This window comes from Phoenix dactylifera, chromosome 9, assembly GCF_009389715.1.
Source record: "Phoenix dactylifera cultivar Barhee BC4 chromosome 9, palm_55x_up_171113_PBpolish2nd_filt_p, whole genome shotgun sequence".
Taxonomy (NCBI): domain Eukaryota; kingdom Viridiplantae; phylum Streptophyta; class Magnoliopsida; order Arecales; family Arecaceae; genus Phoenix; species Phoenix dactylifera.
In genome coordinates, this window is record NC_052400.1 from 15,955,806 (window position 1) to 15,971,907 (window position 16,102).

Consider the following 16,102-nt stretch of genomic DNA (forward strand, 5'->3'; position numbering starts at 1 on the left):
GGTAGAATTTGCCGTAGAGTATATTCAAAGGCATCTTGAAGGAAAGAGAATCCTTTAATAATAGTGATCTAAGATTTTTTATGGTCTGATGGCTTGAGGTTAGATTGTTATGGTATCCGTAAAAGATGAAATTGTTAGAAATTATCATGAATGATTTCTTCTTTACCAGATGTTTCAAGATCATGATAAACTATTTGAAGAAGTTAAATGTTTATATACATCTGTATTTGAAAAATTGTAAATAAAGATACTGAGTCGGTTTGTTGCAATACTATAGAGCCTATGTCTCCGTTCAAATAATCTTTAGACCAAATTGATAGCTTTATTTTTATAATAAATTCTTTTAAAGTCAGAGTTAGGTTCATGAGTTGATCATGAGTCTCTTATCGCTGTTATTGAAACTGTTGGTGAAATCTACCATTGAATAAATAATCTAACTTTGAGAGCTATGCATGAGTTTATCAAAAGAGGGAGAAGATTTCTACAAGGTTGTCAAAAATATTAGAAAGCTCGAGAGAGGGTAGTTGATATGAGAAGCAAGTTAATCAGGATCTTTTGAATCGTTGAAGCATAGAGTCAATCTTTCTAAAAAAAAAGTTGATTTGGAATTTTCTAATTGAATTGTCCATCAAATCCATGGTTAACTTAGCTCAAATTAAAAGTAGAATATAATAAATTATCCATACAAGAATATCATGTGATTATCTTACATCCATCACTTGTTAAGATGTAGTTGGAATTTTATTATGTTGATTTAAAGGCACCCATGATCTTTCTATAAACTATATGTCAGGACCAAAATATTCTCATGTAAAATCTAATTGCAATCATTTTCATGATTTTAGAGTCATTCTACTTTATCTTGAATTTCATTGATTTCGATCCTTAACTGAATAAAATTGTATAGTCCCAGTTTCTCTTATAATTTTAAATTTTGAATCTATCATTCTGTATTCAGATAAGTGGGAGCATGTTGCAAATCAAAAAGCACACCATCCGTTAATCCTCATACCAAATTGATTAATATCTTTCACCTTCGATGTGTCAAAGTATTATTAAGGTCTTCAGAACCGATTTCATAAGATTAGGTATTATCACTCCCGGACAATCTCAATGATAATCAAATCATGCAGTCATAATATGATTATCTTATCCTCCCATGATTTATTCAAGTTGTAACATGAGTTATTTTTCATTAAAGCCTTTTACCAAGAAGCGAGGAGTTTAAAGGAAAGAAGCCCATATGGGATTCTATCACAAGACTATGCTTGGAGTGCACAATGGTGGCCTGAAAGCTAAAAGACCCGATGACTGTCCGGCCAAAAATATAAGGAAAAGGTGACGGTCGGCTTGGAAGATAACTTATTTTAGGATGTGGCATGGAAATCTCGTCTACAAGCCCTCTTATATTTTAACAGTAATGCCATGCGTAAAGATTCAGAACTCAGTAGAAAAAAAAAATACAAATGAGCTCCTGCAAACACATATTATTTGATTTTAAGTCCACTCTCCTTCTCTTCAATTTTTTTTATTACAAATGGGTGAAAAAGTTCAAAGTGCTTTGAGGCCTGTGTAAGATGTGATCCAATGATTAATATCGTGAAAAAATATTAATTATTTTTTTTTTTTTGGTGGCATTAACTTCTTCTACGGCCAAATTTGACTCACGGGCAGAACACCAGTGCCCAGAACCCTCACATCCCACGCTGAAATTTGGATGGGACTAAATGTGTTAAAACACTTACATACTTGAGTAGCTGATGCATGGGGTTGCACGAACTTAGGTTTAGGTTTGGTAGCTCAGGCCTTCAAGTCTAGCCAACCCAACTTGAAACCAGGTTATCTTACTGGGCTAGGGTTCAACCTCTGTCAAATAAATTGACCCAGATTTCATCAAATAAATAAATTGACCAGCAAGAACCAACTTATCAATTTCCTTGGGCTGGGTTTTCCTATTCCTGTGTTACGAAAGTGATACAAAACTAGATCTATTAGTCTTTCGATTTTGCCAATGCTGCCGTTGTGAGGAAAGGTTTGGCTAAGTATATTGTTACCGGCAGCCATGGGCTTCCCAAATGTCTCACTCTAGCCTGTAAATGTGCTAGGCTGACTTGGGCTTGAATGAACGTTAGATTTTTCTATTAGTTGAGTCCTCAGCACCTCTCAAGCCAACTGGAGAAAAAAATTATATACTCCGATCGGATCAGCTATCAAGAAATTTTATATTGTAGAAAAAATAAACTTTAAAATCATTTTTTTATATTTTAAATATTCATGAATAGTTCTTTGGTTGCAATGTGCTTATGCACACTTAGACAATCGGCCAATCCATTATTGTCCTTAAGATTGCAATTTTTCTGAAGTTAACTAGAAAGGGCGAGAGTTTGGTTAAAACTTGGTAAGGGCAGATTTAGAACACAGATTACTGGTAATATCCAATAACTATATCCATTGAACGATCCAGTTCACGTACAACAAGAACCGCGTCATGAAAACTGCAAGTTTAGGACCACTTTGACCCATGCCCGACCCACTCTTTTATTATTATTGTTCATGCCTCTTCTTTTTTTTCTTTTTCTTTTTTTTTTACTTAAAAAAAGGGGTAGGAAGAGGAACGGACAAACCCACCTCCGCGTAGCAGCCCCCACTGGGCTCCCGCCCTGCCAGGAGAATGTTCGATGCGGGCAGAAATGGCCGTGTGTTGGGTACCCCGACCGGTTTTACTCATGCCTTCCCTACCCGTGGGCCCGGCTCAGCTACCCCTATGGGCTATGGCTCGAGTTTCACGTGTGAGTACGTCACACCTGGTACCACACCGGCTACTGGCGGTCCAAGAACGGTCCTATACCTCATGTTCAAGCAGTGGCCGAAGCCACATTTCAATCGTCGCCGCAGCGACTCGAATTTGGGACTATGAGGTTAGAATCCCCGCCCAGTACCGCTAGGCTACCACCTTGGTGGCGTTCATGCCTCTTCTTGCCCCTTCAATTTGGGGAGGCCTCCTTTGCCTCCCCCAGTCCATACTAATAATAATAATAACTATAATAATAATAATAATAATAATAAAAATAAATTCATTAAAAGAGTAAAAAAAATTAAATAAGGTCCTTAAATAAGTTTTTTTTTCAATATCTTTCTAAAAATGGAATTTTACATAAATATTTTTGCACAATTGATATTTATATGTATACTCTCGTAAAATATTTATTTTTTTATTTTATTTTTTTTCTTATTTTTATATATATATCCATACTGCCGTTAAAAAATTAACGATTTCAAATTAAAATGATTAGAATATCTTTGATGGGTAGATTTGTAAAAAAAAATATTTATAAAGCGATCAGGATGGAGAATAAAAAAATTATTTAAAAATTTTATTTTATTTTTAATTAAAATAAATATGGTTTTTATTAATAGTATTAGAAGAACCGCTATATTAGGATATTTGTATAGAAATAGTGTTTTATAAGGGTACAGAAATAAATATAGATATTGAGAGGATGTTTATTTAAATTTAAATTTTTTAAGGAATATTTATAAAAAACCCCTAAAAAAATCCTAATTTCCGTTGGAGGACGGATTACTAGTGTATAAATAAATAATAATAAAAGAGACCTGTACCCAGTTCCCCCTCCGAAAAGACCCCTCGTGTCGTTACTCGTTGCTCTGTTATTGTATTGTAGGAAAAGCAAAGAGAGCGGAGCATCAAGAAAAGAAAAGCCGCGGCGAAGAGGGTTTGTGATTTGTTGTTGGCTCTCTCTCTCTCTATATCTATAAATACCCACCACACCACCTCTCTTTCTTCTTTGCTTTCTTTCTTTCTTTCTTTCTTTCTTTCTGGTTCTTGGGGGTGGAGAGGAGCAAAGAGTGGAGAGAAAGCTTCGAAGAAGAGAAAGCGAAGATGGGCCGCAGGCGCAAGAAGAGGAGCGGTGGCGGGGGCTCGTCAGCGGCGACGGCGATCCCTCTCGAGGCGATGGAGATGGTGGAGAGACTGAAGGAGGTCGTGGACCTGCCGGACCACGAGATCTACGCCGCGCTCATGGAATGTAATATGGACCCCGACGATGCCGTCAACCGCCTCATGACCCAAGGTATCCCTTTCTCTCCTCGCTCTTGCTCTTCTTTGTAGTTCCTTTTCTCCCTTCCTTCCGTAACTGAGTGTAGTTCGTCAGAAAGAGGGGTTCTTGGATGAAAAAAAGCCCTCTTGTTCCGTTCTTCGGCATGGGAAGTGGTGGAAGGAGCAAGAGAGGTTCTTGGAAGAAAGAAAGCCCTCTTTTTCCGTCCTTGGGAGTGGGCGGTGATGGAAGAGAGGAAATGGGCTAAGACATTTTATCTCTTATGACAACTTTCGGTTTTTATCTAATGTAGGAACTCTCTTACGTCATTCCTTTTGCTTTCTTCTTCTTTGTAGTGTTTCTTTTGTCCTCCTTCTTTCACTGAGTGTGGGAGAAAGAGAATTCTTGGATGAAAGAAAGCCCTCCTGTTCCGTTTTTGAGCATGGGGAGTGGTGGAAGGATAAAGAGTGGTTCTTGGAGGAAAGAAAGCCCTCCTTCCCTTCAGGGGTTTGGGCAGTGGTGGAAGGAGAAAGAGAGCATCTTGGAGGAAAGACAGCCGTCCTTTTGCGTTCTTGGGATGGGTTGGTGATGAAAGAGAGTCAATTCGTTTTTATCTATTGTAGGAACTATCTTTTATGTCATTCCTTTTGCTCACTTATTCTTCTTCTGATTTTCATGTTTCGTCCCTTTGTTTTCTTATCTTCTTGAACGTTGACTACTGGGACTCAAGTTCTTGGCGCAAATAAGTTTCTCTTGGTTATTATGGTGTTCCTCTTTGATTGCTGTTGCTGAAACTTGTCTTATTTTCGCTTAATTATGCTCTAGATAAGTTTCTTTTGGTTATTTTGATGCTCCTTTTTAACTGCTATTGCTGATTTTGGTCCTTTTCTTGTTTTCACTTTATTATGCTGTTTTTTAACCCTTATCAACCGGGTGGAAGCGAAACATGGACTCCCTGTCCTTGGATACAGAATTCTTTGGGTATTTTTATGAAAAACAACTTATATCCGGTTTACGAGTCTAGAGATAGGATCTTAATTAATGTTGAGAAGTCCTAGCCGAGAATATGAAAGCATGTTTAACAGGATTTCTGTTTTCGATAGGCCATTGACCATTGTAGCTTTTTTGTATGGCAAGGCTACTGAATTCATAGACAGAGCACCGTTGTTCCATAATGTCCTGATGAGTTGTGTACTTAGTTCTTAGTATATCTTCTTTCAGAAGCTAATTTTTTGCTCGTACATGATTCCATCAACCTAAAGTATTTTAAATATCCAAAATGCCTACGTCATCATCTATTATGCCTTTAATTATTCGAAGCCTTCACGGCATGTGCTGGTTACCCTTGGCAAGATTCTAGTTTTATGCTGTAATGTTTGACAGTGTTCAAACTATACATGATAATAACACTCACAGAAAATGTAAATTATTTATGTTTACTGAGTAACTAGTTTTTGTTATCCGGAAATGCAAATTTCACTAGCTAGAGGCATTTGAAAACTTTATTAAAAAGTTTGACAGTTACAGTGGTTGAGTTTAGATGATAACATGTGCATAGGAGTCTTCTTAGTAGAAATTTTGAAAAATTTGTGCCAAGTGTGGACACATTATAATGTAATAAGTGAGATGCTCTGTTCTTCAAATTTCAGGATGTATCATGGTGTTTGACAATTTGCAATTGTTCTCTTTAATGGTGGCATGTGGAGTTGGTCAAACTACTTCAATGTGTTGGTTGACTGGTACCTTATAAATGATTTTGTGTATGAAAATAAATGAGAAATTGGAGCCAAAATTCTTGATGTCATTGGAATTCCTTTACTTCTGATTGGTACTGTTGCCTGTACAGATCTCTGACCCCTAATGAATATCCTGAAACCAACTCAACTTTTTAACCTTGAGTGGCTCTTAATTCTGCTGTTCAATTGCGGGTTCTGGTCTAAGAAGTGTTATTGAATTTGTAAATTACTTATTGTTATTTTCTCTCAAAGTTGTAGCCATGCCCTCTTTGCACTTTCTGCTCTCCTTTTTAGAGGTGCTGTCTTTTTCAACTTGATTTAGAGCTTAAGCCTTTTAATGGCCTTAGTACCCATCTTTATTTATTTATTTTTTAAATACACATCTTGCCATCCCTAGTAGCAATGGTGCTTTTATTTCTCTTTTTTTCGCTACTAGTGGCAATCCATCACATATGGTGCTTCTATATAGATGTGGGTTGTGGGTTCACATCTAAGTGTCTCAATGTGCTTCTTAACTCTATTGAACTGCATTTGGGGGTAATATGTAAACCTTCAAACTTATTGGATCAAAAGTAAGGGTCGATGATAGTGACATGACTTCAGGGAATATGAATGATATTTGAACTAGGCTGAGTTACTTAATAGAGTGGAAAAAGCAGTTGGGATGAAGATAGGATCTGAAATTTGATAAATTGTATAACTTACTCTGCCAAAAGCAGTTAGGAATGATGTCACGGTCTAAAATTTTATTCAATAAGTATCAGTGCTACCGAATGAAATAGGGAAAAAGATTATGCTAAAAGTTTGAACTTCATGAAAGGGGAAGAGCTGCATAAGTAGAGGTATTTTGTTTTTATAAACAATAGGATTCTAGGTTTATGTACAATACTTGGAGTAATTCATCAAATTCACTTTATAGTTTGTATTTATTTGGATTGCTTTTGTATATCAAATTCTCAATAATGACATGTTTTAGTATTTAAATGCAAAACAAAAAGTTGAAGGAGAGGAAAAGTTTTTGAAGATATAAGTGAAAGAAGAGACAAACTGAATCAATCAGAAAGAATGAGCTTCATGGTTTTTGCTCACCATAGTCATTTCTCAAGGCTCCATCTGGAGCCATACTTATTTATGACAATTGACACTCTTTTGACTCAAAATGGACAACTAATCTTTGGGAATGGGTACTTAAAATCCTTCCTTCTTCTATAATGACTTTGTCAAATTTTCTCTTGCGCTCTTTAAAATGTATGAGGCTTCCCATAGAAATAGAATAATTGTTCAATCAAACCATCAATTAAAATTTAATGTTCCACCATCATCTTAAGTATTCTAATCTAATTACTGTGAGAAATCACCTTAAGGGTGGATGCAATCACCTTTTATTGGAGCGGCAGAACTGCCCAAAATACAGGACAACTATGGCTTGCCTAGATCCTAGTAAAACTACATTAAATTCAGGTAACCCCAAGAAAGTAAGAAAGCCTAATTTGTTTTGGTTGGAATGCTACATCAGTAGCTTCGGTTGATACATCTTATCCCTTCAACTTCTATTACGCTTTTCTGTTGGGGTTCATCTTCATTACGTTTGATGGATTGTTTATGGTTCTGTTTATATATAATATGCTTTTGTTTTACTTAATGACTTATCCTTTTCAATGCACGTTCAAATTTAAGGATCCATTCTGGTGCTTTGTTGCGAGGGGATTTTTTTGAAGAAGTTATTGCTCTGGTTCTTTCATTGGACTCCAAGCAAAACAAATTAGGCTTTCTTACTTTCATGTGGTAGGGATAAAATAACTGATGTTTCAATTTTGGATATTTCTAGTCTAATATTAAGCCTTTCATTTTTTTCTAGATACTTTTATTGAGGTGAAGAGCAAATGTAAAAAGAAAAAGGAGGTTAGTGCTTATAAAAATTAATTGTATTTTTATGTTGTTTCATCACGAGCTATTACATGAAATGCCAACAGGACTTGGTACAGCTGGTTGGCCTGGCAGTAGCATTCCCAACATATTTTTTGAAAAGAAAAGAAAAATATTGCATGTTACCAATGTATGCTGAACCAGCCCGTATTGGCCGGTTCAGCCCGTACCGAACCGGTCTAGTCTCTGACCGATCCGGTCTGGCCTTAAAAAACGGTTCCGTCCGATACGGCTAGGAATTGGAACAAACCAGTCAGTTCGCACCGGTTCGCCACAACGCGCACAATGCGTATGCAGACTGGTTCGACACTGATCTGAACCGGTCCGGTAGGTGACCGGTACGCTTACTGGTACTAGTTCAGCATACCTTGCATGTCACAAATCCAACAAGAAGTATGAATTGTCATGGACTTTCATCTTATATTTTTTTTTCCTGCAGTTAGGTATTGGTACTATACTCATGAGCAAGGTCTGCCGAACTGGGCCGTACTGCCCGGTTCAGGTAGAACCGAACCGACCTGGTGCCAAACCGAGTTGGTTTGCTAGAAAAATGGTTCCAGCCCCTAGGGCGCCGAAACCTCAATGCTACCGGCCGGAAGGGCCGGAACCTCAATGCTACCAGCCGGAAGCGGGAACTGGATGGTTCCGTCTGGTTCGACTCGGACTCAGTGCGAAGTCAAGGAGTGTGGCATTATTGCCATAGTCCCGCTATGGCAATAATTGCCACAGCAAGCCCTGTGGCGGGCGTTGGCTTTAAAAGCATAACGCCACTGAAGGGGAAGGCCCAAGAAGGCCTTCCCACGGTCAGTCCAAGCCTTACTCTTTCCAAAAAAATTCACAAACAACATTGATTCATTTAGGCTATCAGAAGGAAGAGCCAAGGCTAAATAAGGTGTGCTTTTTTTTTAATCTTTTTTTTCTTTTTTTGGAGGGATCTTGAAAAAATAGCTCAAAAATTGCAAAATAAGAGGAGATCATGTAAAATTTTTTGATTTGGGCTTGATTTTTTTATATGTTATAGATCTATGGATGATGTATATGCTGACATAAAAATTTTTAATTTTTAGATTATATATATCTTTAAAAATTAAAAATATTTTTTGGATTAAAAAAGAATATTTTTTTAAATAATAAAAATAAAAAATTGTAAAATCAGAAACGTATTTAGAGGCATGCAAGATACTCTATATTAAAAATTTAGTGTCCATTCATTCAAGTTTTGACGCGATCATGCGCACAGTAGTTTAGGCCTAAATTTGAAAAAAATTGAAAAATAAGTAATCTTTTATGCATGCCCGAGGGTCTAAAAAAATATATGTAGCATCCATTGTTGGGTTCTAGATGGATCTGAGCTGAAATTAATTTTTTAAAATATTATTATTTAAAAATTAGTTTTAAATATTAAAATAATTTGAAATATATAATGAATACCAAAAATCATGAAAAATTAGTAGTACGTATAACATAATTAAAAAGTAATTTCTGAGGTAGAAATCTTATTTTTTAAATTTATGATGTATAAATATTTTTTTAAACTAGAAATTATTAAAAATATATAAATAAATAAAAAATAGATTTATGTATTAGATAAATCAGATGTATTTTTTGAAGTTAAAAAAATTATCGTCCTTGCATTACTATTTTGCTAATTTTAAGTAATTGATAAATTGCGTACTTGATCGACCCAGTGTAGGAATGGAGCCATCAAGAAAAAAGAATTCAGAGCATGATATTGGCTGGGAGCATGGACAAATACTTTCGGGTCGACACCAGTGGTAGTGCAACTGGTGCAACAAAGAGTTTAGAAGAGGAGGGATAACCAGATTGAAACAACACTTAGCTGGTGGTTATCCCGACGTATCTATGTGCCGAAAATGTTCACAGGAGATTTGGTTGCTGATGAATAAGCACCTCGCTGATTTCAGAGCAGCGAAGGAGAGAATTGCCAAAAAGAAGGTGGAGGTGGACCGCCGAGCGACAGAGTCACCTTCCTATCACTGTAGAGAGTCAGAGGAGGTGTCCGTTTCAGATGATGAAGAGGCACAGATCCAGGTTGCCATGCAGGCGAGCCTGGATGATCAGTGACATCAAAAGGAGGTGGCTAGGCATAGAGCTCGATTTGGGCCCTCGTACTATGATTCAGACTTTGGTTTTGCGAGCAGCAGGGCCGATCCAGAGTTTAGGAGGACCTCCTTAGTTAGGAAGGCCATCAGTAGAGGCGATGGCCGGATTGCATTTATGCTGGAGACTTTTGGTAGAAAAAAAGTCATCAAGAGAGATTCCACTAGGAGCAAAAATTCATGATTTAGATCTGCATGCCTTTCTCAGTAGAAATTCGAAACAGCAGAGGGTTGCCTTAATGCTGAAGAAGGATATATGGCAAGCTATTGGATTCTAGTTCCACTTTAGCTATATTCCAGCAAATGTGGCTGGCAATACGTACTACAGGTCTGCCATTTGCGCCATACAGGCTGTCGGTCTCGGTGTAAATCTTTCAGGCCCGAAGGACATCTACGATGAGTTTCTTGACAGTAATAAGGAGCTAGAGAAATGTATTGCCTCTTACAAGAACAAATGGCCCACATATGAGCCACTGTGATGTGTAATGGTTGGATCGGTCCTATAAGGCGGAGCATTATCAACTTTTTGATATACTATGATACCCAATTTTTTTTCACAAGTCAGTTAATACTTCTGATTAGTTGTACGATGTCGCGTGCATCCTCAAACTTATGGAGGAGGTGATTGATCAGGTAGGAGAGGAGAATGTTGTGCAGATTATCACTGATAATGGGCCACAATATAAGGCTACCGGAGAGGTCTTGATGGAGCGGTGGCCATATATTTTCTGGATCCCATGTGCTGCACATTGTATCGACCTCATATTGATGGACATTGCGAAGATTCGTAGGGTGCACCAGACAGTGGAGACAGCCCAAACCATCACCAGGTATATTTATAACTATACCTGGATCCTTTCACTGATGAGGAGGTATGTAAGGAGGGAGATTTTGAGATCAAAAGTCATAGGTTTGCTACCAACTACGTTGCACTTGATAGCTTTCTTGAGAAGAAAGCAGCTATACGTTAAATGTTTGTTAGTCTCGAGTGGCAGAAAAGTAGATATGCTCTGGCAATGAAGAAAGCAGTGTCGAAAACTTGGTGACGAGACGAACATTCTGGTAGTGGGCCACTGCGATAGTGAAGGCTATCAGACTATTGTATGAAGTGCTTCGGGCCGTGGATAGCGAGAGGTACCTTAGATAGGATTTCTGTATCGCATGATGGAGAAGGCAAAGACTCATATTATGAAGGCAGATCCAACCCATGCCTAGGAGTACATCAGCATCATTTTAGGGCTTTGCATCTAGCAGGGTAAGCAAGAGCATTGAAAATTAGACTGCTCCTGTACTAGTATAACTTTACTAAGACAGTCTCCTCTATGTACAACATATTCTCTGAACCCTCGGTTCCAGTACAGCATAATTGAAAATGATATGGATGATTAACTTTTGGCCATTCTACGTAATATTATTTACAAGATGGAGCATGATCCAGAAGTCGCGGCCTTATTTCTAAAAAAGATAACTTAGCATAAGTGACATATGTAAGTTAACCGTTATCTTGTATTATTAACATAGTACATGTTTTATTTTTACAAACCAAATTATTTAGAGAGGACAGCGACAACTTTGGAGTGCGGGCAGCTGTCGTGAGCAAGACAAGTATGAATCCATGTATGTTACACATCAGAAGGACATTTAGTTGGCGTTAGATGGTTACTAATATGGTAGTATCTTATATCTATTTTTTTAATATTTTTGCAGCTGAATGGTGGATAAATTTTGGGTTGTCTGCGAGAAATCTTAAGCATATAGCTATTTGGATTCTCTTCCAGACGATCTCCTCGAGTGGATATGAGTGCAACTTGTCAATCTTTGCCCTCATCCATAGCAAGCAGAGGAATCGTTTGACACAGAAGCGCCTCAACGATCTTTTATGTGTTCACTACAATCTGAGGTTGAGGCTGAAGTGCATTCAGAAGGAAGTGAAGCTTAAGTATACAGATCCGATCAGGAAGTGGAGCTCAAGTATACAGATCCGATCCATAGTGCTTTCGTTGATGATGACGATGATCCTATGATCGGATGGCTTGTGGACCAACAGCAAAAGCCGGAGCTTGACGAGCCAGAATCGCCTCCACGATCGGCCAGCTTCGTAGCCAGTGAGGCTAGGATCGATGCAGGGCAATGGGCTAAGTGCAATATTCACGCATTTCTACAGCTGATCAGCCATAACCATAGGGGAGCTAGTCACATAAGACTCCTTGTTCGAGACATCCTCTTAGAGATTTGATCGAGATATGCTCGGACGAGGCCATTATGCTATCCGGTTGACTCAGTCAAGAGGGCAACATAACCAGACAGAGAGGGGTATGAAGGGTAAGAAGGCAGCTGTCCAGCAGACTAAAAAAATAAAAGGCACCTGCAGTCCCAATGGAGAGTGTTGGGGAGTCCTGGAGCAACAATGATGACAGTTCTGGTGGTCAAAGATCTGCTGGCCATGGAGGGAGTAGAGGACAAGAGACAACCGCAAGGTGGTTTTCGATTGACCGATGAGTTCCAGTTTACATATACTACACATGACAGGGACCACGGTGGACGATCTGGTAGAGCCCGCAAGAATATGATTGCATATAGGAGATGGGCTCTTCGAGGTCATTCATGAGGACACGATGCAGCTGCAGATGACCTCGCACGTGGAGTAGAATTCATAAACGTATCAGGTTTCGAGTCGTATACTAGATTCTATTATCCACAGCCACAAGTAGCTAATAATCCATAAGAATATAGATATAGATATGGTGCGTCTGAGCCATCTTCTGGTGGCTACTACCTACGCAGCCCGGAGTATCTTACGGGTCAGATTTTGCTGCCGGCATATTTAGATGGGCCCCTCCACAACTGTATTATTAGCCAGAGGATACCTCTCAAAGCCAGAGCTTCAGTGAGTGTGTTTATAACCCAATGCACGTTCCTAATGGGATGAACATACAAAACTACAACACCACTTGGTTAGAGGGGTGGGTTGATATGCCTCTTGATCGATGATCTGAATATCTACGAGAGGCCTTGACACTCGATCCAATTTTAGATATCAGTATGTATGTTGGATTTTAAAAGTATGTAATTGATTGTATCTTCATTTGAGGATATTTTATGTTCATTTTATGATTTATATCAGATGCATCATTTAGGATAAATTGGGATTATAGAAACATCAAAAAACATCAAGAAAATATAAAAAAACATCATATTAGACTTAAATTCATAGAAAAAGTTTGAAAAGAGAGAGAACTAAAAAAAAATAGGACGTGCCGGTCCATGAACCGGCATGCCCTAGTGGTACGGCCGATTCGGTTCAGCCTAAACTGGTACCGAACCGTACCGGGCGCCGACCAGTACGGGTCTTGGTACCAGTTTAGCGGACCTTGCTCATGAGTCATAATTAATAAACATTATGCATCTATATGGGTATGTCTTCTTTCACTATTCATTTCAACTAGGGCTATAGACCCAATTATCCAAGTATTTGAATTTTATTACTGGTCTTATTGCACTATTGCTGCATATGATTTCTAAGGGATCTTGTTACCTACTTCCAACTTTAAAATTATATGTTTTTGGGACTTTGCCTTGGTATATTGGCTTTTTATTAAAGCATTTTGCTCTCATTTTTGCCTGCCTTGCATTAGACTAAAGAGACCCATGAGTCGACACCCGAAATAGAGAGCAGCAGTTCAAGTTGTGGATTTACAGATGATATTCATGATGAGGGACCTAGCATTTCCATGCAAATGAACTCAAGTGGTACGTGAAAGTGATCACTGTTCTCTCCCCTGCATTTGTGCATGATTTATCTTATAATTCATATATATAATCGAAATTTGTCTGTTTCTTAATTAAACATCCTGGTAGATTATGGAGTTATGCATGGTAAGCTTGTGCAAGAGAAGGATAATGGGATAAATATAATTTCTACATCATCGATTTCGAGCTCTGGCATGGCTGCTAATAATTCTAGCCGGAGGCTAACACCCCAGAGGTTAGTATTGCAGGAAGTTCCAAAACTTCTTTAAGGTTAGTATTGCTAAAACTTTCTAGAAATCTTGTGAACAGTCAAGAAATTTGAATCAGGAAAAGTAATTTTCATTTTTTTTCCGTTTAAATTCTCCTGTATTCTAGTCCTGTTCTTATTCTGTATATTACACTTCTGGATAATGTCTTCTTGTTTGTTTATTGTCTATTCATATTATCTATTCGAGCATGAGATTTTTGTGGCCAAATATGGAAATCATGATTTGTGTGCATCTCCATTTCTCCTTTCCATCTGTTCTGTAGTTTTGTATGATGTAATTAATTTTGAAACTTGTGCTCTATGGATCATATATAACTTCATGCTCCAAGCTGAATGAATCATGCCACAACTGAGCTAAGATAGTCAATAACTATAAATCTATACACATGAAGGAATGTGACTGAAAGGAAGCTCTCTACTACCTTGAAGTCTGCTACATATGTTAAACAAGATACAGAAAAGATCAGAACATTAAAAGAAAAACCAGAGCTTCAAGTGTCTCATCTGTCTGTTTTTGAGTTCTTCCTCATTCAAAGCACTTCCATCCTATCTTTCATAACAAACATAGTTTCATATCATTCATGACCGCCCAATGAGTCTCTTAATGAGATAATTGTCATCTACAAACACTATTTTAGGCATGGAGTTTATAGAAAGAAGTGTTCCTCCACACTCTAGGTTCTATAGGTGCTCTGTCATGCCCCCGACCCGAGATCATGAGCCGGAGTCGTGACAACCACCGCATACTCATAGAAAACTCTCCCCACAAGCATGCAAGGCATCTCATTATGATATCATAAAGCAAGCAGCGGAATAAATAATCAATGAAGTAAATCCAAAATTTAAATAATTAAACTTTAGACTTTAATATCTCACAAAATCCAATGGCATTCAAAAGATCTTACATCAAACTTTAGTAAACTCTTAATGTAAAATAAAGAGACCAAAGTTCTTCTAATCACTCTCCTGAAACATATCTCCATGCTGGCTTAATTCGTAGGATATGCAAAAACAGTAAGATATTGAATAATGAGCTACGTAGCTCAGTAAGCAATGAACACTTTAATTAGATAAGTCGGACAATAAAATAGATAATGATTTACAGTAAATGAGCATATGGAACCTATTAGTTCAAAAGCAAATCCAAATATGCAACATTATCAAAATATTACGTATGCCAATCTTTCTCAAAATTCAAGTTTCCATTCACGAATCCAAATTCTTTCAAAACATTAAATTTATCTCAGTAGCCATGAGCTATGACCATATTTTTGTTATGGCAAGGTCATAATATCGCGCGTCTTCTTGCAGTACAGTCCTTCAGGATAAAACATATGCCAATAGGGCCCAATGTCTAACCTTCATTGGCGGCATCCTTTGCCAATGTTTGACCCTTCATTGGCAAGGTTCTTGTGCCGTGCCACTTTTGTGGCAAGCCGCTCCGTTTGCAGTGTAAATCCTTCAGAACTAATCAAGTGCCAATGTATTAGGCCCCATTGGTGGGGTCCTTAACATAGTCAGGCTGAGAGTTCAAAACAATCATACATTTTCATATCTCAGTTCAACAAAATATATGTAATCATGTGGTATCGACATCAATCAAACAAGATCAATATTTCTAATCATGCATTATCATAATATTCTAAAATAAAATATATTTGATAATAAATTATTATTCATCAAATTCATGCATCATGAATAGTACAATTCAAAATTTATTAATATAATAATTTTATAATTTGCTAATAAATTTAGAACAAGTGAAGCATTACTTATCTGGCAAGTACAGTAACAATTTTGATAATTCGTGAAAGTCCTTAAAATCTCAATTACATATCATATCAGACTATCCTCTTACTGGACATGTTCCTGACTGGACAATTCTAACCCTACATGGATTCATCTCCAATAATCAGAGAGTATCAATGGAAAATCAAGATAATAATGGAAAACTACGAGGAAAAGGAGGGACAACACTAGTTGGGTGATGGTGTCTGACATCCTGCCTCGATTCGATCTGGGTAATCCAATTGATCAAACCACCAATCAAGAGTTATGCTAGGATATAAATAACACTATAGAAAGTATTGATGGTAGAATCTAGCGGTACCCGACCTAGGCCAAGTTGGGGGCTGGTATGCTGCCCAGTGACTATCGAGGTCATCACAGGTTAAAGGGAAGGGACTCTCTGGGGTCCACCCTTCATCAGTTGTAAGAGTAGAAGAGAAATAGGGTAGAAAGAGAAAC

The 16,102-nt window shown here is 37.7% G+C and overlaps 1 protein-coding gene and 1 long non-coding RNA gene across 2 annotated transcripts in view; both read left to right on the forward strand.

The window, feature by feature from the left end:
• Positions 1-3,800: 3,800 nt before the first annotated feature.
• On the forward strand, positions 3,801-4,709 carry LOC120111922. The gene is made up of 2 exons (XR_005513378.1): positions 3,801-4,091; positions 4,412-4,709. It is a non-coding gene; the product is annotated as an uncharacterized LOC120111922 (long non-coding RNA).
• Positions 4,710-7,212: 2,503 nt separating this feature from the next.
• Positions 7,213-16,102, forward strand: part of LOC103701795 — a 36,682-nt gene continuing 27,792 nt past the window's right edge. Inside the window, exons 1-4 of the mRNA XM_039130588.1 lie at positions 7,213-7,252; positions 7,650-7,693; positions 13,473-13,587; positions 13,696-13,822. Of these exons, the coding sequence (XP_038986516.1) occupies positions 7,213-7,252; positions 7,650-7,693; positions 13,473-13,587; positions 13,696-13,822 (326 nt within the window). The remainder of the gene's footprint in view (positions 7,253-7,649; positions 7,694-13,472; positions 13,588-13,695; positions 13,823-16,102) is intronic.